The following is a 22,522-nucleotide window of genomic DNA, read 5'->3' as shown; positions in this document are numbered from 1 at the left end:
AATTCCTTGACCACTTCTTTCATCAATACTAAAAGCAAAAATGTAATAGTAATCATTATTATAAATTATTTCAATAAATCGTTTTCAATACTTAGGTCTAAAATTACATGCATTCATTTATTGGAAGTGCTTTGTTATCCGAAAAGAGGCACAATAGATACGCGGCCGCGGCGTACTGTTATCCCAGTCGAAAATATCTATAAATTTGCAATATATTGTAGAATGTTGTTTAACGTACAAGCTCTGGATTTATATCGCATAACTATTGGAAATGTGCTATTTTACAAGCCATGGATTTGATCACCTATATATTTTTTAAATATCATCATCGTCTGAACTCTAACACATTTAATCGATTATATTTTTGATATTTTTATACATACATATAGGGGGTCTTTTGTATGATTTAATTAATAGTGAACGATATATGTATATAACAAATATATGTATAAATAAACCAACCATACGTCCAATATGAAACTGTTCTTCTTCTTTTTTGTTTTTGGCCTGCGTTTTTTAAAACTGATCGGTTTAGTAAATTAGAAAAAAAAAGACCCAGATGAAAAAATGAAATTTATTATTCTGATGTAATACATTTTAAACGATAAAATAAATTCAAGGTTAAAGCATAAGCTTATATAATGTACGTATTTTAGACTTTATGAAATGCTTTGATAAAGTTTTTTTCCCTTCCCAGTCTATCCCGTTTTATTTTGAATTTTAATTTTTAATTAAAAATTCTTATAAGATTCGGCGTAAATAAAAATAAAATGGGAAGGAATGTGAACGCTTTATGTTGTAGACAAGTAACGTTTATAACTTCAACATTTGAAGATATAAAAGTTATGCTATAACTGAGCGATGATCACTGATCAAATGTTACGAAGAAAATTTTAACGCTAATTTAATTGATTTAAGCAAATAAATTGCAAATTGAGGCTTAACCTCATTATAACTGCATTATGTAGATGCTGATTTATTTTCAAAATTTATACTTACAAACAAAATCAAGCTTTCCATCTCATAATAAGAGGTCAATTAAACTTAATTCTTGTTGAAAAAAAAAACTTCCATAAAATTTTAAGGAGGGCAGAGAGGGGCGCTCTCTGTTGTATCTTTTGGATGAATTTTAATATTTATGTTAATTTTTTGTGCTTCTTAACATGAATAATGATTATAAAATATTACGTCATTGCCAGACTATTTTGAATGCTAACACGTGTTAAAAATTGAAAAAAAAATCTTCATTTCATTTCTTTTTTTCTTGTGATGATTTGAAAATTTGATTGAATTTGGAAAAAAAAAATTTTTATGTTAAAAAAATAGAAACTTTTAAATATAATTTTTTTTTTTTTGTATTTTCGAATTTCACTTGCCATAACAATAATATTTGAATTATTTTGTAATTTGTGACGTTTGCAAAATTTACAATATCTGCAAACTGTTAAAATTTGAATTGTTTTCATATTACTTTTGTTCAGCTCATCAACTCTCTGAGATATGGTAGACTGTGGTGTGAACACCTTCAGGATCGACATGACCTGCGAATAGAGCGGGGAATAAAATGGAAAATATGTTGACAAGAAAAGGAGCTACACATACTTCATCAGTCCTGAACTCTTCTGTTTAATCGAACTAGAAATGGTGCGAGGTAACTAAGTAAGAGAATTTAGAAGAAGTTTATAAGAATAATGGGCTAAATGTCTTTTTGGAGATTATAGTCGTTTTAAGAAGAATGGGCAAGAACCGGATGAGAATACTCACGGGTGTTATCGGGAAATTGCAGGGAGTGGACGCAATATAACCGGGAAGTTGAAAGCTAGATTTGCTTTTAAACTCGTCTAGTCCGCTGATATATGTACATGAATACATTAATTTCTATTGAAAAAATTTAGCAAGGTTTGATTTTAACCTATATATAAATCAAATCTAATTATGTATGTAAATCAATTAATTTATTTTTAAGCATAAAAATTAATTTCAAATTCATTAAACACCTACATGCTTAGGTGAATATCATTAAACACAATAATGTTAACTTATATTTTCTAATTAACCTAATTTCAAATTAATTATATATTTTGTGTCATGAAAGTGAACACACATATTTAACTATAAAAATGATAATGAACCTTTATATAGGGAAAAAAGTTAAGGTCTCTATTTCAATTCTATCATTAAAATTATTTTTCCGGTTTTCCTTTTAACTTTATTTTTCACCTTTTCTTGTATTCTTTTATAGATATTACTTTAACTTAAAAAATTATCGATTCACATTATTTCTTTGCTCATGTCCTAATTTCAATTAAAATAAGACAGACAACAAAATATTATGTATGACAACATTGCCCTTACATTATGTTAAATATGTCAACAATTCAGCTACCTACAAAAGTTTGTTCTATAGCTCATTGTATATTCTGCCATAAAGTCATTATTAATAAACTTTGGTGCACATGAATAAAAGTATAGGTAAGTAAGATTATAAGTAAATGCAAATTTAACGTCAGTTCGGCTTATTTAATAAAGAGAATTTTATTGTTGAAAAATTGTCTAAAAGCTTCTAAAACGTCGGACTTCTACAAATTGCGTCCAGAAGAAAAACGATATTAAAAATTAAAAAAAAAATGTTTTAACTAGCGGTTAATTTTAAGAGCCATTTTGTTTTTTTAATATTTGTGTATTTCAGCTTTTTATCTCAAAGGGTGTAGGAATTTTGTAAACAAACACACTGACAGACGAACTGATGAACGGATGAGGTGATTGTAAGTAATAAGCAGTTTTGTTTCAATTTCTTTTTTTTTGGAAAAGTGCTACAAATAAATAGAGAATTTTAAAAATTTTAATAAAAACATTTCATGTAGTTAATATAATATTATATTTTATACCTTAATTGGACATTTCGTGTGTATCTTATATTAATTATAGGTTTATGATCACACAACACAATGTGTAATACCTGTATAAATATATTTACACTTTAATATTACATGGAATTTTGTTTTGAAATTACTGAAACACAATATTGACTATAAACAAATTGCAACTTTTTATTAAATGGTGGGTAAATATGTGAAAGAATGAATGAAAACTTTTATATTTGTATAAAAGTTTTCATGTCGGATATTACATACATAACGTACTTTTATTATGTAAATTATAATAAATGTGATTTATATTCAATACACGACATTTGATTGAAAATTGACAACATGAATTTGAATATTAAATTTAATAAAGATTTCTAATATACTATTATACTTTTTTGAATTCAAATCATGATTTTAAATAAAAGATATTTAAAAATAAATTTTTTTTTATTTATAAATATTCAATAATAAATATTGAGCAAAAATTTTTATTTTAATTAAAATAAAAAATTTAACATTTTTCCGAATTTAAGGCACTCATCACGAATTTGGTTTGATGAGAATCGAATGGCGCTCATTTTAAACATATGAATTCTCTTGGTTAATATGTTTAAAACTTGATTAAAATGAATGACTCTCAATCGAGGACTTCTTTTTACTCTACTATTACTAAATTTTGCTACTCAAAGAATAGAAACAATAGAAATTCAAATTTATTTCAATTATTCCAAAACAAAGCAGTTCTTACAAAGAAAGATAAATGTCTCTTATGACATGAATGGCAAGAAATATTAACGGTTGGTGACCTAGAAGACCTACTTCTAATAATTTTATTTTTTTAATAACGCCATTATCCTCATTGATAATTCTATTGAAAACTTAATACAGCGGTAGTAAAGGAACTTGTAAAAAGAACTATTCAGCAGAAGTTTCCTCCTGTCAGCAATGCTGATGAACATCTTTCCCCCAACTACAAACCTAGTACAGGCATTAGAGACTCATCTCAATTTTTTCAGCTGTGTAACACACTTAAAAGAAAGCACAATATCAGAATACAAGATAGAAGGTATGTAAAGCACCAGCGATCTCACCAATTTGACCCTTTTCATCTCAGTTAGAAAATCAACAAACCCCCAAAGGACGCAGATACAAAATCAACTTTCAGCTTCAACAGAAGAACATTTCACAACGAACCAAATTATTTTTAAAAATGTTTTTTGTTTCTTGAGATATTGCAACCTCTGCTCGTTCTATTATGACATTAATTAACTTATAAATATTGGAATTACGTCATTCAATTTCATTGAAATTAACACATACAATATTCATTTTTTTGGGATCACATAGAAAAATCATTTTAAAAAAATTAAATCCTATATACTCGTAAAAACTATGGAAAGAAATATTTGAGTTTAAGGAGAGATAGAGTATGTACACATGTGTACAAGAACATTTGTATGTATGTATATACTACATAATCTGAGTTTCTATAATTATGAACATCGTTTCAATTTAATTGAAAAATTTAATGAACGAGTATGGTGATGACCGACACTAACTTCTTACTTTTTTAATTAAATATTTTTTAATTAAAAAATAATTTGACTTTTATTTTGTAATCAGAATTTTTTTTTTTAAATGAATTGATAAAAAAATTTATTTAAGAAGAATTTTATTAATTAAATTAAAATTGGGTTAAAGATTGGACTTTAATTTTGACTAAATAAACTTCATTATGAATTAACTGTAATTTGCATGATTACCAATTTGGAATTGATCCCATTCAATATTTTAATTTAAATTAAGCTTTATATGTTTATGTTTTGTTGTGTGTTTATATAGTACAAAAAGCTTTATTCAAAAAAAAAAGTCGAAAAATCGAAAGCATTCAAAGTACACAAAGTATTGGAATGTAAAATTTTAATTTTTGTAACAAAATATTAGTGTTCACACTATGCCGAATTCTTAGAAATTTTCTATTACTGGCTTCGCATAAATATATACCAAATTTCACTTATGATGAAATACTCAAACTTATATAAATTTTTTATGAGTAAACAAAAAAAATTACATGATTCCGTACACTCGTATCGTATTAGTCTTAACGGTACACATAATAGGTATATTACAACACGAAGAGAATGGAGAGATATCAGAAAATTAAATACATAAAGCTAGTATTTCAAAGTTCCTCTCTGAGTTTCAATTTTAAATATAAGAAAAAATATCTGAAATTGGTAAGGTGTTTGTACGAGTACCACAATTTTACACAAAAATGATTTATTAGCTCGTAAGTGTTTATTTTACTCTAATGAGTGTTAAAAAAATTCGAAAAAATTATTTTGATAGCTAGGTGCTCTAAGCTGATATACGTTTTTGATATGGAATACATACAGAATTAAAAACTAATTAAAGCAAGTTGAGAAAGCAGCTGGCATTCATTTTAATTATTTCGGCGTATGTGCATTTGAACTGATCGGTAGGACTGATATTATACAATTTTTAATTTGAATATAATTTCAAAGAAAAATGATTAAAAGCTTATATAACAGTCACAATACATATACGATTTTCTCGAGAAAGAAAATAAAGCATATTACTTAAAAAAAACTACTAAATCAGTACTAATTCAGTGTTAGTACGTAATCGCTGAGAATTTTTTGGATGAGTTACGTACGAATAAATTTTTATGTAAGCTACTTAATTACCATTGCATGAAATTTTAATTCGTCTATAAAAAAAAGTTTTATTTGTTTTGTTTACAGAATAGTGAAACATTGAATAATGGCAGATGAAAACGTTGGCAACAATATTTCTGAAATTAAATCTACATTTACACCAACAGCACCACTATTATGTGGAAAAGAATGTGAGACGAATATTTATCATGAACAGAACAAGAAACTTGAACAAGTACAATATACCAAACCAAAACATGATCAGCCGTCAATAACACCACAGCCGCCAATCATTATTATAAAATCTCCCACAAGTAAGTAAAAAACTTTGAATATTACAAAAAAAAATATTTGATTTACAAACCTTCTAAAATTATTTTTTAGACAACGAGGCTGCTGCAAAATGCTGCAATTGTAATAATACCAAATATAAACCTGCAAATAAAGTAAATAAGTATGAAAAATTTGAAAGATTTCTTAAATATTTTGGTTTGGTATCTTTGGTGTTAGTAATTGTGTAAGTAAATTTAGAGTTTGTTTGCTAAAGTTATAAAATCTTTAACCCTCACGTTGTTCAACTCATATTATTTTTCGGAAATATTAAATCGATTTAAATTCTGTAACATTTTCACATTTTACAGTTTCTTTTTGTGGTATATACCGTACGTTATCCTTGGGAATCATTGGATGTTTTGGAAATATTGAAAAAAGTATGGATCTTTTCATGCTAAAAACGATAAGATTGTATTTAACTCTTTTGAAAACTCAATCAATATTAAAAATAAAATTCTATATGAGTAAATAAAGTATGTTTGTTGTTTGAACAAATTATAATTAAAAGAGTTTTATTGAGTAACACTAAAGGAAAGTTTTCGTGTAATGTGTGAGTGACCATATTTTATTATAGTTTAAAAAACAAGAGAATAGGTGGACAAATTAGGTTGTGTGGAGTAAAATTGTTCTCTTGTATTATTTCATATTCACTTAATTTAGAAATTGACATTAGATGTAATGTTTTTCGAAAACATAAAATTTTTTCTCTTACGTATAAGAAGACGATTATAGTTCAATATCTCGAGCGATATTATAAGCACAAGTTAAATCCATAAGAAATACAAAATAGCCCAGCCGGCTTTTAATTGATTAATTTCAATATATGTAGTGCATTATTTAAACAAACATGTTGCTATATTTTAAAAACTAGTCAGCATATAATATTTAACTAGTCACGTAATAATGCTGATCTACAAACATCTAATACTAAGTAAAACAACAATAAATTCAATATGTTCATGAATATTTCTAAGAAGTTTCTAAATTTCAAAAAGTTTCTAAAAGATAACCCATAAAATATTTTCGAATCAAAAATTATATAATATTCAGATTAGAAATTTTTATATAAACAAATAGAATTTGAGTTGCAGATAATTTTTTTCAAAATAAAAATTTTGTTATTATCTTCAGCCATTCAACATTCATTTAATTGCTTAGAATCTTAAATTTCTGAATTCATACTTGAATAACAGAAGGTGTAAAGTATACGTGTATATCAAAAATATTGCTGGTGAATATTTTATAAAATTTCGTAAATATTTTTATTATTTTTTAATAATTTTTTTTTTTTTAAACAAAGAAAAGTGTAAAACTATGGATAAAAATGAAGAACTGATTCCAACCGCACCACCTCTGAACGAAGAAAAAACAAATATGTCTTCATCAAATCTGGATACAGTGATTCAATTTACTAATCCGGAACAAAAATACTCAAATTATCAAGAATTGTCGTATATGCCAATAGTAATATCATTTGCTCCACATGACTATGAACATCAAACAAGCTCGACTCAACCAACTATTATTATACAACAAAATCCACGTAAGTATAAAATATGTTGATTATTTTTGTGTTCTTTGTAGAAAAAACAGTTTCTCCTTGAATTTGCTATTAAAGAATTTTAACAAATTTCTGAATAAAAGTTTAAGGTTATCAAAAATTTTTGTGATTTATGATTATTTTCTTCACTGGTTCTACTACAAATCTTTAAAAAATAAGAGTTTTAAAAGTGTATTCCATTAGTAGAATATGCACAAATTTTGAAAATGTTAAATTTTTTTTTAATTATAATCTCTTAATTTTCCTTACTGACAAAATATGAATACTTCGCCGTCATTTTAGATAAATTTACATTTAATTTAATTTTAATTTTCTCGCATTTTTAGCCCTTGTTCATCAATCAGCAAAAAATAAAAAATCTGAACTTAACCATGATTTAAAATCGGATAAGAAAGAAGAAATTAAAGATGAAAAGAATATTGAAGAGACTAACTCGAAAGAAACTGATGATCCTGAAAGTCAAGAAGATGTTGAAAATAAGAAAAAAACTAAAAGGATGACTTCAATAAAAAATTTTACTATAGATGTAGCATGGCATTCCTATATGGTGTTTGCGATAATATTGTTAATGTAAGAATTTAAGAAGATTTATTCAATTTCTGCAGAGTTCCTCTTGTCACCTGTATTACCTAAAATACTCTTTCAAATATCACTTTTTAAGTCCAATAAAGTTGAATCATTCGTAATAAACGATCACCCGCGCCTCTTTTCCAACAGGAATACCTCCTAAACTTGCATTGCTGCTGTGTACTATCAAGCAAAAACCATAATATTTAATTTAATTTAACACTATACAATTGCGTTAATTTATTTTCCTATTTTCCAGGTTTGCTGTATTGACTCTACCATTCTTTTTCTACACTATTGCACGCCCTATTCACCATCTTTAATTTAAAATCTTTAAATGTATAAACTACTCTTTTTTATATTTCAACTGATTTTAATGTAATGTAGGTATTTGCCAGAAATATATATGACTAATAACTATAATTAATAATTATAAAATAAATACAACTAACAAATTTCATTGAAGTGCAAATGAATTGACCAGACAACTTGGGGCCGCTCTTCTATATATCATCTTTTACTCTTTACGAATATTCTTTGAACTTAAAACAAACCTAGTTTGTATACACATTCACAAGCACACACTTAGAAGTAAAAGCAAAAGTATAACTTTAACAACAGTTCAAGGTATGCTCATTGAAAAAAGCTCTGTCGCCATTTTTAATGTATATTACGTCATTTATTTCCATTTGGCTGACATTTTTATTGTGCGAGGACGTATTTTGACAGTTAAAGTGTGAAAAAAATTAATATTTTAAATTATATTATATTTTTTAGTAAAAAGTAAATAAAAATTGTTTAAAAAAAGAAAGTTGTAAAGTTGTGTTTTCTTAAATTTACCTATACACATACAACTATTTAAATATTATTAGTTTCATAGTAAAAAGTGAATATAAGCATAAAGTGTCAGCGTATTGTTCAAAATTTTTTTGTAGTGTTATAAAAGACAAATGTTAATTAAATTAAAAAGAAAATATTTGAAAAAAAGTCCCTGAAACGATGCAAACAAATAAGGTGCAATTCCATACATTTCCAAAAGAAACCCAAAAAATGGAAAAAATGGATAAATGGTTACTATAATGAAAGATCGAAATTTAAAGAAAATACTATAATACGTGCACAAAAGGTAATCTCCTAATGTACCTTTGCATAAAAAGTAGTTTGAAAGAAACAGCAGTCCTAAAATAACATTTACCAAATCAAGAGAAATCTTCAGAAAGATATATCACATCTATTAAGAGATCAATAAACTAGGAAGTAACTGAATTGTTGCAAGTGTCAATGTCTAATAAATCAGGTACGTATATGATACTTAAAATTTTTTTTGATGCTGCTATCTTTTAACTCAGTACTTTCCTTCCAATATTTGTTACTAACCACATATTTAAAGTTGCTGATTCTGTAGAAAACCTTGATATTATTTCTGGATCTTGTAATATAGAAACTCATAGGAATATAAGTTTTTTTTTTTGTTTCTCTTTGATATCTGAACCAATAGAAGTGAATGAAAAAGTTAAAGTGTTATTTTTTCTTTTAAGAATGTACAGCATAAATTTACAATTGACACATTTGGAAACAGATGACGTCACAAAAAGCTTTCGTTTTCAATTACGATACCTTGTAATCTTTATACCATAAGTTCATTGAACTAAAACACTTTTGTAAAATCAGAAATCTATCGATATCTAAACTTTTACAGGAATCGATAAAATTCTATCACGATATTTAGTCCTACACATGAAAGTAAACAACTAATTATTTTTGTAAAACATATGTAAACTCAAATAATAAACAGCTCTGATTAGAAAAAATCCAAAACTTATCAATAAAAATTTTATTTTAATTTCAAAATTTTAAATATCCATGAACTTCAAATATCCAGTTTGTGTTTCCCAACAAATTCTCGTTTACCTTTAGTTCTAATCAAATTTTAAAAATTTAATGTTAATACAAAAATTGTTTTTCCAGACGAAACTTATCTTTTAATCTGTTTTTCAAGTCAATTAATTTTTGGCACTACTTTTTTTCAACTTTTTTCACTTATAAATTCTAAACTATAATAATGTTTAGTAAACTTGGGGCTGTTTTTGATTAGAATTTAATGATATTGAAAGGTCACATGAGCGCGAAAATATTGTTTTTTTTTTTTTATTTTAAATAACCTTTAACACTAAAACTTCCAAAAAAATTGATTTAATGAATAACTTGAACACAGTAAAAATGATTTTTGTTTTAGTTGTTTTCGAAAATTCATTAATAAAATTTGCACTAAATTACGTAATGCTCCAGAAGATTAGAGGTACATAATAATTTATTGGAATATATTATTAAGGATAACACTAGTTTTGAATTAGGTCAAATAAAATAGTCACAAAATTTTAACATTTGAAGCACGATGTCTCAATTAACTTTTGGAATAATCGGACAGTTGAATTTGGGCTTTGTTAGATGCTAAATTTAAATTTTATATTGGAATTTTGTTTTCAAATTTGACGAAACTACAAAAATTGAAGAAATTCACGAAAAGTTTTAAAAAATATGTTTGATTACATAGCTCACGAATTTCCTTAAAACTTAACGAAACTTTCCGAAAATTATTCAAAATTCGTTTGTCCAATATTTTAAAACCCTAATGAGCGTAGATTTGTTGGAATTTCTATAGTTATTCAGAAAATACACAATGTCCTCGATTATGTGTTGTTTTTAACAAAATTTTTTTAATTCGCTTTCAAATTCCAAGAACTTAACACCAAAACTTTTGTTTATTATTGTGCAACTCCTGTTAAATTTTAAGAGATTAAAAAGTTTGAGTGTTAAAAAAATATTGTTTTTGTTGCAAAAATTATCAAAATGTCAAAATTATTATCAAATTTGCTATAATTATTTCGATTAAAAGAAGCTTTAAATTTTGAAAATATTTTTCGTTAAATCATTATAATTTTGGTTACCGTAAAGGTAAAGTTCATTTAAATTGATTTAAAAATTTTTTTATTAACATTTATTTTAGAAAATAAATTCAGACTTACATAAATATAAAATGGATAAAAATGAACCTTGTGGTGATATTTACCCAACCCTAGTCGAATCATTGCCAAATGAACCAATTATAGAAAAAGTTGATCAGCAAATACGTCAAGAATTTCCTAATCCTCATCACAATTTCAAATATAATGAACCATCTGTACCACTTGCATCTTATAATCATCAACCTGAAGGTCAATTAAAACTAGCTTATCCAACAATCATAATACAACAGAGCCCACGTAAGTACACAATGGTTAATTTAGTTTTAGAGTTGAGATTTAAAATTTATCAATAGTGTAATTTTAACCAATTTAGTGACCGTGTTATGTGATCTGTGAGTAATTATCATAATTTACCAACTGCATTGCATACAATAAGGAAGTTATTGCGATAGTACCAAATTTGAATTGTCGACTTTTCTAATGTATAAAAAATTTGTTTTTTGTGAAATGTCGTCCAGTCGGTCTATCTGTGCATCTCATGCAACTGTGTTAACTTAATCAAATTTAAATTCAATTAAAAATCGAACGCTGACAAAATTAAAAATCATTAATATCAACCTGTTGAAGCTACACATACTAAATTCTGTTACATCACATTCAATATTTTTTTTAATTTATAATTTGCACACATACTTACGATCCTCTGTACATATTTATGTGTGCACATATAAAACATAATTTTAGTCATTTGGTTGGTTTATCTTTCAAAATTTTTTTTTTATTCATCTAACTATCAAAATCAATTTATATAATTAAAAATTTGTGACATTCGTGTTAATGGACATCATAAAATAAAGTGACGAATTTCAATTTATTGCGAAGGTCAATCTTTTCAAAGTTATTAACCTACATATACTTGCTAACATACATAATATATGTGTTATGAAACCGTTTGTTTCCTAGAAAATTTCGTTTTCCTTTATTAAATTTTTTAGGTGTGTCACATAAAAATGATGACCTCAACACATAATTTCTTCAAGAAAGGGAAAATATGGACGAAAAACAATTCCTTTTAATGAAATATTTATAAATATTAATTGTAGACAAAAACATGAAATTTTTGAATTAGAATATGTTTCATAGCCGCAAAATTGAAAAAAAATGTTGTACAAAAGTTCCTTATTTCAACATTAATGCATTTGCCATTTAGTGAGTTTTACACATTTTGACACTTGTTCTGCCAGAAAATATTATGTCAGTCGAATGTTAATTGAATATTTCGTCGCCTTATTTAATTTTTTATTAATTCAAACCAATATTTTAATTTATTCATTCTTTAGCTGTTCCAGTGAACTGTGAAAGTTGTCATGATTGTCAAGATAAACCGATTAAGCCACTAACAAAATCGATGATGAATTTATATTTGAAAATTGCAGTAATAGTTCTTTCATTTGGTTTAATGGGGTAAGAAAATCTAAAAAATTAATTATTAATAGAAGGAATTTAAATTTATTTTAAATAATTTTTCAGTTGTCTTGTAGCTTTTATTATCAGTTAAATTAGCTAAAAATTGTGATGGCAAAAAAATTTATTGTTGTGGTCATTTGGAAAAATTAAAATTGGCTCTAATGGGACAGAAATTTTAGAAATTTTTTATAATAATTATGAAAACAAATAAATATACTTTTTTTAAACATCCAAGTTAAAGTTTTTAATTTATAATGACTTCTTCTGAAGAAATGAAGAAAAACATAAGCTGTGCATCAATTCTAGGAAAAATTTAAGAAAATAAATAAAAAACGACAAAAATAGAGTTGAATAGAGTGTCACCAAAATAATTTATGCAAAATTTCAGTACTGTGTTTTCAATATTTTCTAAGATATGGCCAAGCTACTATTGAAGTTTTATGGCAGCTAACAAAAAGAGCCAAGATATTTTAACGCTTGTGTGAAATTTCAATGTCATAGCTTTTATAGTTTCTGAGATATAGCCATATATCTCTAATACTATTGAAGTTTTATGGCAGCTACCCGAACCAGTACTCCAATCATAACCAATTTTAAATAGGGTTCTGAAGCTTACTACAATAAATCATTTGTGAAAATTTAGTGAACTTAGCTCAATTAGTTTTTGAGTTATCGCTGGAACGGACGGGACGGACAGACAAAGCTAAATCAACTCAGAACTCGACGCTGATCAAAAACATACACTTAAGTCTATATCTCAGACCATTATTTCTTAGCGTTACAAATAGTAATAATTGGGTATAAATTGAATATTTTTACACATACTAGCCGCATTACTTGACGTGATGGATGGGATTTCAAAATCTATTCTGTAATTCGAAATTCTATACTAAAATATTAAATTCTTGTATAATAATATCCCATCAGCACAAGTGATGCCACTAACAAAATGTGGGTGATTGTATTTCAAACTTCACATTTTTGTAATAAACGCATGAAAACACTTTCCGTTTGTAAAAGTGTATGCATATAAACATGTAAAGAAATGTTTTAATATTAAATATTAGCAATAAAGTGCATACACTTTTATAATTTCTTAAATCAGTTCTTGCACGAACGAAATAAAGAATTCATAATTTGCGATGAGTCCTTTTATTTAATTCTTTTGTTAATCTTCTATTATATAGCGTGCGCACATGGCACAACTACAAAAACTTTCTTTTTCATTCGATTATGTTACATTGTATTGAAAATTCAATATCAAAGTATGATATTAAGAGAGGAATACAAAATAGTGGTCCTTAAATAAATTAACAAAAATTATTCTTAAGCTATACCTAATATCCTTTATGCTTATTCTCAAAACAACTCAATAAAATTCAATAAAAGTCAAATAAATATTTTTTCTATTTCATTCTTTCAAGAATGTTGTTGCGGCGCTCTCAATTTTTCATTCTTACTTTTAAGAGCGTTGTCAATTTTTACACAATTTAATTTTCTGAGTATAAAATACACACACTGAAACAACCATCGTGCAGTAAATATGTCAAGTTGTATTTAATTAATAGGATTGCCGTATTACTTGAAACTCTTTTTGTTAAGGAAATCCGACTTAACTATCGATATTTGTTTTTGTAATATTTATTTTATACGGTTTTATAAAAAGCTAAGTGAACTAGATATGTATATTTTGTATAGAAAACGAATGTAAAAATAAACGAGTATAAAAATATTTTTATTTTTATAGATTTTCTTAGTTAAATTTATAATTTAAATGTTTTAAAAATTACTTAGACAAAAATCGAACCAGAAATTCAAACATATACAAATTACAAACTCATATTTCACTGTTCATTTTCGTTTATATAATTCTTTTAAACAGCGTTCTGGCAACCCTCAAACAACACACACATGTAAAAATTAACATATGATTTTTGTATGTAGAAATATTTCGTTTGTAGTAGTACAGCTTCTGATAATTCTCAATAGTACACATTAATTGATTTGTTTAGTAGAATCATCCCTGTGTTTTCGGAATAGTGAAAGATGTTGAGTTTTAATGTTTTCAGAAAATATTTCTATTATTTAAATTAAAAAATGTGCATTAAAAAATTTATTGATTAGTTTATTGATTTAATTAAGGCAATTAATAAAATAAAAAGAAAAGAAGTGTTTTAAAAATAATTGATAAACAGCTGAATAAGAAATATTAATTTCGGTAGATGCAGCCGTCAGCTCCTCCACATGAAGAAACTGATTTTATTAGAGAAGGTATGTATGTATGTATATGGGTGCATAAATGAATAACATACAGGGATATTCGTACATGACAGTTTAATGTTACAAACAAACTTGAATTTTTTGCAAGGTGCACAAGGAATTATGAAAATTATAAAAAACTATATTTTTATTTCGCAAAGCAATAAATGTCAACATATTCAGTTTGAATGTGTAAGCACTTTAGAAATTAAATACAATATTAGATGTATGCATATGTGTACGACTGTATTGTTGTTGCTACAATATTTTCCTTACATCAAATTCAATTGTGTTCCTTATTGAAATTCAAGTTCAATTGGCGATATCTTACTTAACTGTTCTAATTTATGTAACACTTCTGTTAACGCATTTTGAGCAATGGCCAATCTATTTCATGTATTTGATACCTTCAGAAATTTTATATTTTTTAATAACTTTAGTTGTAATATTGGTTTACATATACATACACATATTTTTCATTACTTTTCTTTACGTTATAGAATTAAGATAACAACCAGCACCAGTCACTTCCATTCAGCACCCTCCCATGATTGCCCAGCAACATCACTTACCCACACAAGTTTATTATACATCTGCTGGGCCACAAGTTCAAATTCCTCTTCAACAAGTACCAATGGCTACAGCTGTTATTGTTACCCGTAAGTTATTAAATGTTTTTGACAAATTTCTGAATCAATATCAACTCATTTTAACATAATTTATGTATGTATATAGCTGTAAACTTTGGCCCACATGCACAACATATGATATGTCCACATTGTGGAAGTCACATTAAAACAACTATAGAGACTGAAACCACATGGTTAACACACGCATTTGCAATTGGATTGATTTTATTAGGGTAAATTTTTGAAGAACATAAAAATAATAGATTACAATATTTTTTACTTCCTATAATTTAGATGCATTTTGTGCAGCTGTTTACCCTATCTCATGAACTCATGTAAGAATACAAGTCACTACTGTCCTAATTGCAATGCTTTTCTTGGAATGCATTCAACAGGACCATGCAAATAATTACAATTAGTCAATAAAATGCGACATCTATTAGGTGAATGGAGAATTAGAGAAATGTATTACTTAAATACGCAACTATAGAAGCGCAATGTATTCATAGTTCTTTATAATTAGTTTTATTTAATATTGTGTAAATTTATTTATTATGTACCGACAAATATTCAAAACTACGCTAGAAACATAAATAAAAGATTATTATACAACTCAAAAATTATAATTCATTCGTCAGATGATATTGCCAACAATAACATAATTTCCAGAGGAACTTTATTTATACAGAAGTATGATAGAAATCATATACTCCAATTTAGACTTCATTCTAATTTTTAACACATTATTCAAACAACACATAATTTTAAAAAACGTCAATAATTAAAAACGAAAAAGAGAATAAACAATTGACAATTCGAATGAATTAATCAAAAGAAAAACGAAAATTTTACGTTAATGACACTGCAAAATTTAACATTAATGACTGCACAAGAAAAAATTTATTTAAAAAAAATTTAATTTTTAATCAAATGACGTAACGAATAATGCTATTCGAGCGTACATGGTAATTTTGTTAACTTATGATTGAACAACGGTATAATTCTAGTCTAATATTAAAGAACGTTCATTCAAATATATATTTTTTACTCTCTGTGTACATTTTGCTAAGTAGACGTTTTTGTTGCTTAAATTTGTGTGGTTATGTTTTTCCATTTTGTAACGTCGTTGATCATATGTATTATTTTCTCACTATTTTTTTTAGTACTCGTATTCTGGTCATGCTAATTGGCGCAAATGTACAAGAGCGAAGATACATTTGAATTTTCGATTCAATTAAAATAAAAGCTTTATCAAAAATTTACTACCTACGAGTACATGCATATAATTTTATCTCTGCAAAGTAAATATTTCGATATATTTTCATTAGCACATATGTTTACTATCAGCAAACAAATATTTACGTACTCGTACATAGTATATATTTACATACACTTACTTTTAAACATTTAGATGCGAAATCAAATATGCCGATATTTCAAATTTACGTTAATTTTTGATTTGTAAAATAATTCTTGAAAATAAGTATGCAAAGTATTCAAATCAAATTTTTACGTTAACAAGTTATAAAGCTTAATAAGTCTGACAATTAATGTTTCAAAAATTTTAATTCATGAATGCCTGTGTAAAATATAAATCTGACGGTATTTAGCAAAAATTTTTAATTGGCAGTAAAATAATATATGAATATGTATAATAGAAAATAAAAAATATTAAAAATTTGTGACGTAGTGGAAAAACTTGTAACGTAGAAAATTTCTAATTTAGTAAATTTTATTCAAAATCTGGAATACTTAAAAAACAAACGATAGTAAACTGTGAAATTTGAGCATTATGGGTAGAGACATGTGCATTATATATATTCCTACGTACATTACAAACATACATACACATTTAAGATTATTTACCGCACAAATACTTTCATGTAATTTAATTGAGTGATGTCATTGTATACGAAAATTTATTAGAAAATATTAAAGAACTTGGTAAACATTTAATTTTATTTTTGGCTAAAAGAGAAACTTTTTTTATTTGAGTAAATCAATAATTAATGATAAAGCTTATCATACTGTTTAGTAAGAAAAATACCCTCTTTTGTGTTGTAACTTTCCTTTATTTTGTTGAAGGAATATTTTGATAGTTACTGTGTTTCAAATTAGTTTTAATTTCATTTTATATACGTGAATTAGATTAAAAAAGGAACGAATTATGGACAGAAATCCAATGAGTCCCACAGCTCCTCCACCATCATATGACGAAATTGTCAATGACAAGCAAACATCAGGTTAGTGAACTCCAAAATTTATGTTGTATTTTCGAAGAGAAAATCAATTTCAGTTGAAAGAAATTTTTCTTCAGTCCCTCACGTTTGTGTACAAATTGAGAATTTCGAAATATTTGGATAAATTATTGGTTACAAAGAATGTTTGAAAAACTTATAATTTAAGGTTATAACAGATGAGTAGAAAATTTATTTGAAATTTTTAGAGAAAATTGTTTCCGTCTGTTTTTGTTTTCTTTTACGATTGAGCATGATGAAAATTTGAAAAATTTGCATATGTGTTCGTTAATGCTATAAAATAGTTTTATCTTTCGTTAAGTTTTTGTTTTTTCCAAAAGCTTTTTTAGTTAATTTCTTTTTAAATTTTAATACAAACACAATTTTACTAAAACTTTATATTTTTTTTAATTTGCTTTATAAAAATAATTTAATTTAGATACTCAACAAGTGATAAAAATTTTCGAATAAATACACACAAATCGGTTCGTTAAATCTTTAACAATTCTGTATATGTATATACAGAATGTTGTTATTGGGTGTTATCACAAAACCTACAAATATGTACCACTTTCATAAGGTAAACATAAATACACTGATTCTTAAATGCCACCGAAACCAGCCTTAATTGTAACCACCAAATCAATGTTCAAGTATACAATCAATCAACTACATAAGTATAATAATCAACCTAGGTTTAAAACCCAACATATACCCCACAATTGTGAGGTAATTACTCCTTTCTTACTATATATTTACTTTACAATGTAAGGAGTAGCAAAGAAAGTGTGATTACGCAAAGTAAGGCAGTTATACATCCGTAGAACTGGCGGGTCATGCATACGGGTATCACAAATTCGTTTTATTTTAATATTTTTTATTTCATATTTATTCACAAACAAGTGTGTATTGACATTGAACTTTGGGTTTTTTAAACTTTTTTTAGTTTTTTGTTCTACTTTTGCATTAATTTGTTTTGAAACGTTATTTTGATGATTGTGTAATCATGTCCGTTTTTATATAATTTTTATTTTGTAACATAAGCTTATAAAACTGTGAATTGAAAGTGATTGGAAGTTGTCATAATTACTTTGGTACTTATATATAGTTTTAAATAAATTTCATTAGCAGTTTATGATTGGTAAGTTTCAAAGAGTGAAATCATGTTATAGTCAGTGAAATATACGAGTATGTTATAGTGAAATCTCGCAGAAAAAAAAATACAAAATTCCGTAATTCAAGTTGTCAAATATGTGCATAAACAATTAAAAAACACACTTCAAAATTTAACTTCTACATTACAATTTTGTTTTTTTTTGTCTATCGTTTTTTTGACAGCTCACATGATTTTCTTTGAACGTTTATGTATTTGTATCGTAACTTTTTTTTACATTTTTGTTTGTCAGGTTCAGAACTTGCTCTCAAACAGTTTGATTCACTTCCTACTACATCAAAATGTAATAAACAAACAAAATCAGAAATAAAATCGTTGGGTGGCCGAGAATTTCCAAATAAAAGTAAAACTGATGATATACCTATAATTAGATGTCCATTACCAACTGCAACAGAAATACGAAACCAAAAAACAACAAGTTCTGCAAAGAGTAGTAAAAAAAAATTTCTTTGTTTATTGTGAATTTACATAGATTAATTTTAAAATTTTCTTTGTACTATTTTTCAAAGAGGACTCTGATCTTGCTGCAAAATCACAACCGGCAATGTGTGCATTTTGTAGTAAAGTTGTGCCTAGTAAAGTTGTTAGGGGCCCTGGTGTTACAACGCATGCTTATGCACTAATTTTATGTTTAATGGGGTAAGACGATTATATATGACTTTAAATTATATATAAGCATTTAAAATATTTTAAGGCGTGTTCTGGCTAAACAATAACATTAGGACTTTTTACTGTTGTGCTTTATAACAATATTCGGATTTAATTTTCGCAGAATGATTTCGATTAGAATAGAAAGATATTATTTCGGAATATTTTTGTTATTGCGAATTAACTATTTCTATACTGTGAATTAATTTTAAGAACTAAAAAGTTTGTTCGTTTATTTTTCGGATTGACCAAGGTTTTTAAATTTTTCATAGTAAAATTACTTTCAAAAATACTAAATACAAAACGCCTGAATGTAGAACTCTAATTAATATCACATAAAATTTTATATTTAGATGTTTTTGCTGCAGTTGCCTACCATATCTCATTGATGACCTTAAAGAATTGAAACATTACTGCCCATATTGCAACACAAGACTGAGAATCTATAAAACAGGAACACGCCGTCCTCCCACAAATGTCCATCGTACTCACTAGGTTGGAATAATTTTAGCTACATATCTGAAATTTTTGGAATATTTTTACGTACCGGTCTTCACCTTGAGTTTTATAAAATTAATATTTTTGTACTTTTTTAAAGTAAATTAATAAACAACCTAATACAAAACCAAATGTGTTTATTGAACCGTACAAAAAAATAGCCAAAAATTTATTTTAGAAATTTTCCTAAATTTTGTTAATTAAATTAGGTAAGAAGGGAAATTCAAACTTAGCAGTTTTAATACATTTGCAAAACAAAAGGCTCCTTATTACTTTCGATGTGTTCGTTCGAGCTCTAGCCATAGGATGATCATAAAAAACATATTTTTGTCGACGTTATGGCACCCTGCCTTACTCAATCATCACAATAATTTGTTATAAATTATTAATCAAAATACACAAATATTTTATATTCGTTTTTTATGTAAATTTTTTAGATTACGCAAATTGTACCCAGTCGACTGTGAATAATGAATTAAATCAAAAACAATTGAATTCACAATCAAATGAGTCGTTGCTGCTATCAGATCACAGATGTGTTATTGAATCCCGTTGCGAATGCGGTAGACGAACACAAATTTCATATCCATTTCAATGTGAAAATCAACAGGCAAGAAATTCTATAAGAAATAATGGTAAGATCGTTTTTCTTTTTTGTTAAATTTGATTTTTAATACTGAAGGTTTTTTTGTAGAAAGTGAAATCGTAGGTGTATTTAAAACTACTCCAGAAATTATGAGATGCCCTTATTGTATGAAAATTATTGAAACTAAAGTTATTAAGAAAATTAACGCTTTTACACATACAATTGCACTCATATTATTAGTATTTGGGTAAGAAATTGTTAACATATATTTTCCCCTAAAATCGGTGATATTCATACTCTAAGCTGAGGCTAACGGGAACAGAAAATCAACAGAGAAAATAGTAAAAGTTCTCCTCTATTCTGTTCCTCCTCCAATGTATGGCATATTCATTCTAATTGCATATGAGTTCAGATGGGCCAGTGATAATTTATTTAATTATATTTAAATTTTTTGTTTTTCAAATTTAGATGCTTTTGCTGCAGTTGCATACCATATTTTTTGGATGGTCTGAAAGAAATCAAACACTTTTGCCCAGATTGTAATGAATTTCTTGGTGCTTATAAAAGTTCCTACAGGTGTCAACGTTTTATTAACTAAATTTTTAATAAAATTATTATTAATTCTTATGTGTTTAACATTATTAATAAAACTTTATATAAAATAATATAGAAAAAATTTCTTTTCTTTAAAGATCTTATGAATATTCAAAATACATGAATGTCAAAAATATTTTTATTAAAGCTCAATATATAATAAATGAAATATGTATATAGCTTCAAATAGTTTTATCAAGGTTTAAATATAGCAACTATAGTAACATTCGGCTTTGTTATAGCATACGCGATATTTTGGTGCCTTCATTTAATTGACATAAAACAAAAATCTTAAAAATCAAAGCAACTCTACCATCTCTTCTCGGATTGGGTTTTTACGTAAAAATAAATTACTCATAGAAATTCAATTGAAAAACCTGTAAGATGAAAATAAAACATTCTAATTTAAAATCATATGATTTTTATGAAGAGCGATTGTTAAAAAATAACATAAAAAAAGCTTATGGAAACAGTAACGGCACAATAATATGGAACATGAAGAAAACTAAATTCTTTGTAGAATTCCGGATACACTCACGTGTGTATGTGTGAGTTTGTACATGGGTCTAAGGTCATGTGTATGGAAAGCAGCATGTAATAGAAAAATTTATAAATGTGTGAAAATATTGACAAAAATACCGAATACTCGCAAATAAATCTTTCAATTATTTACTCACCTACTTAATATGAAAAATTCATCTTCCCTACTATCCTAATATCATTTGCTCTAACGGTGGCGGAGTTACGGTCTTTTGGTCCTCACAAGTTGCTTGAGTTCATCAGGAAAGTGGGTCTCGAGCGTGTGCTGTAGTGCATGCCCGCACTCGCATAGGGGCGCACAATAGATGGTTATACGTGGTCGCGGTGTACTGTTGCCCCCGGTGTACAAATCTACATCCTAATATCATGGTCTCTTATGGTTTTTGAATAATCTGTGCTTTCGGATTATTTTGATTCCACTGTCACTCGAACAATTTGCTTCAATAAAATTAGCTCATTAAAACGTTGACAATTTATGATCTGTTGTAATCTCAGTTGGCTAAAAACAAGAGAAAATCAGTTTTCTCACAAAAATTTTTTTTAAAAGTGGTGGGTATTAGGTAGTTAAAAGTACTCATATTTTTATTCTGCATCTAGTTTCTCTTTCTCCGTATAAATTTGTATAATATTTTGTATATAAATTTGTACTTATACATTTATATAGTTTCTCAGTTAATCTCTTGGGTATTTATGCGTGATCTTTTAATCTGATTAAAAATTATGTAGCATTTTATTTTGATATTTAAGATTCAAAAGTATGTATGTTTATGTTTAACATACTATTTGAAATAAAATCAGTAATTACATGTTGTTCCATTCGCCCATCTGAGGTTGGTACCACTGCTGGAAATGAATTATGTAAAAGTAGATTGGAAAAAATTTAATAAGATATTTAAACTAACACAATCATTGATG

The 22,522-nt window shown here is 26.6% G+C and overlaps 3 protein-coding genes across 3 annotated transcripts; all 3 read left to right on the top strand.

Moving 5' to 3' along the window:
- Positions 1 to 5,511: 5,511 nt before the first annotated feature.
- Positions 5,512 to 6,322, top strand: LOC129607249 (uncharacterized). Its single transcript, XM_055518109.1, has 4 exons — positions 5,512 to 5,561; positions 5,636 to 5,862; positions 5,933 to 6,065; positions 6,190 to 6,322. The coding sequence occupies exons 2-4, from the start codon at positions 5,655 to 5,657 to the stop codon at positions 6,251 to 6,253; spliced, it is 405 nt and encodes a 134-aa protein (XP_055374084.1). The 5' UTR covers positions 5,512 to 5,561; positions 5,636 to 5,654; the 3' UTR covers positions 6,254 to 6,322.
- Positions 6,323 to 14,479: 8,157 nt separating this feature from the next.
- LOC129607250 (lipopolysaccharide-induced tumor necrosis factor-alpha factor homolog) lies at positions 14,480 to 15,962 on the top strand. Its single transcript, XM_055518110.1, has 4 exons — positions 14,480 to 14,713; positions 15,202 to 15,360; positions 15,437 to 15,563; positions 15,625 to 15,962. The coding sequence occupies exons 2-4, from the start codon at positions 15,249 to 15,251 to the stop codon at positions 15,737 to 15,739; spliced, it is 354 nt and encodes a 117-aa protein (XP_055374085.1). The 5' UTR covers positions 14,480 to 14,713; positions 15,202 to 15,248; the 3' UTR covers positions 15,740 to 15,962.
- A 1,438-nt stretch (positions 15,963 to 17,400) lies between these two features.
- LOC129607246 (uncharacterized) lies at positions 17,401 to 21,081 on the top strand. Its single transcript, XM_055518105.1, has 4 exons — positions 17,401 to 17,573; positions 20,325 to 20,522; positions 20,582 to 20,720; positions 20,942 to 21,081. The coding sequence occupies exons 1-4, from the start codon at positions 17,498 to 17,500 to the stop codon at positions 21,069 to 21,071; spliced, it is 543 nt and encodes a 180-aa protein (XP_055374080.1). The 5' UTR covers positions 17,401 to 17,497; the 3' UTR covers positions 21,072 to 21,081.
- The last annotated feature ends 1,441 nt before the right edge of the window (positions 21,082 to 22,522 follow it).

The sequence above is a fragment of the Condylostylus longicornis genome, unplaced genomic scaffold (assembly GCF_029603195.1).
Source record: "Condylostylus longicornis isolate FDR11 unplaced genomic scaffold, ASM2960319v2 ptg000027l, whole genome shotgun sequence".
Taxonomy (NCBI): domain Eukaryota; kingdom Metazoa; phylum Arthropoda; class Insecta; order Diptera; family Dolichopodidae; genus Condylostylus; species Condylostylus longicornis.
Note: the sequence above shows the minus strand (reverse complement) of the source record. Positions and strands in the feature narration are given on the sequence as shown.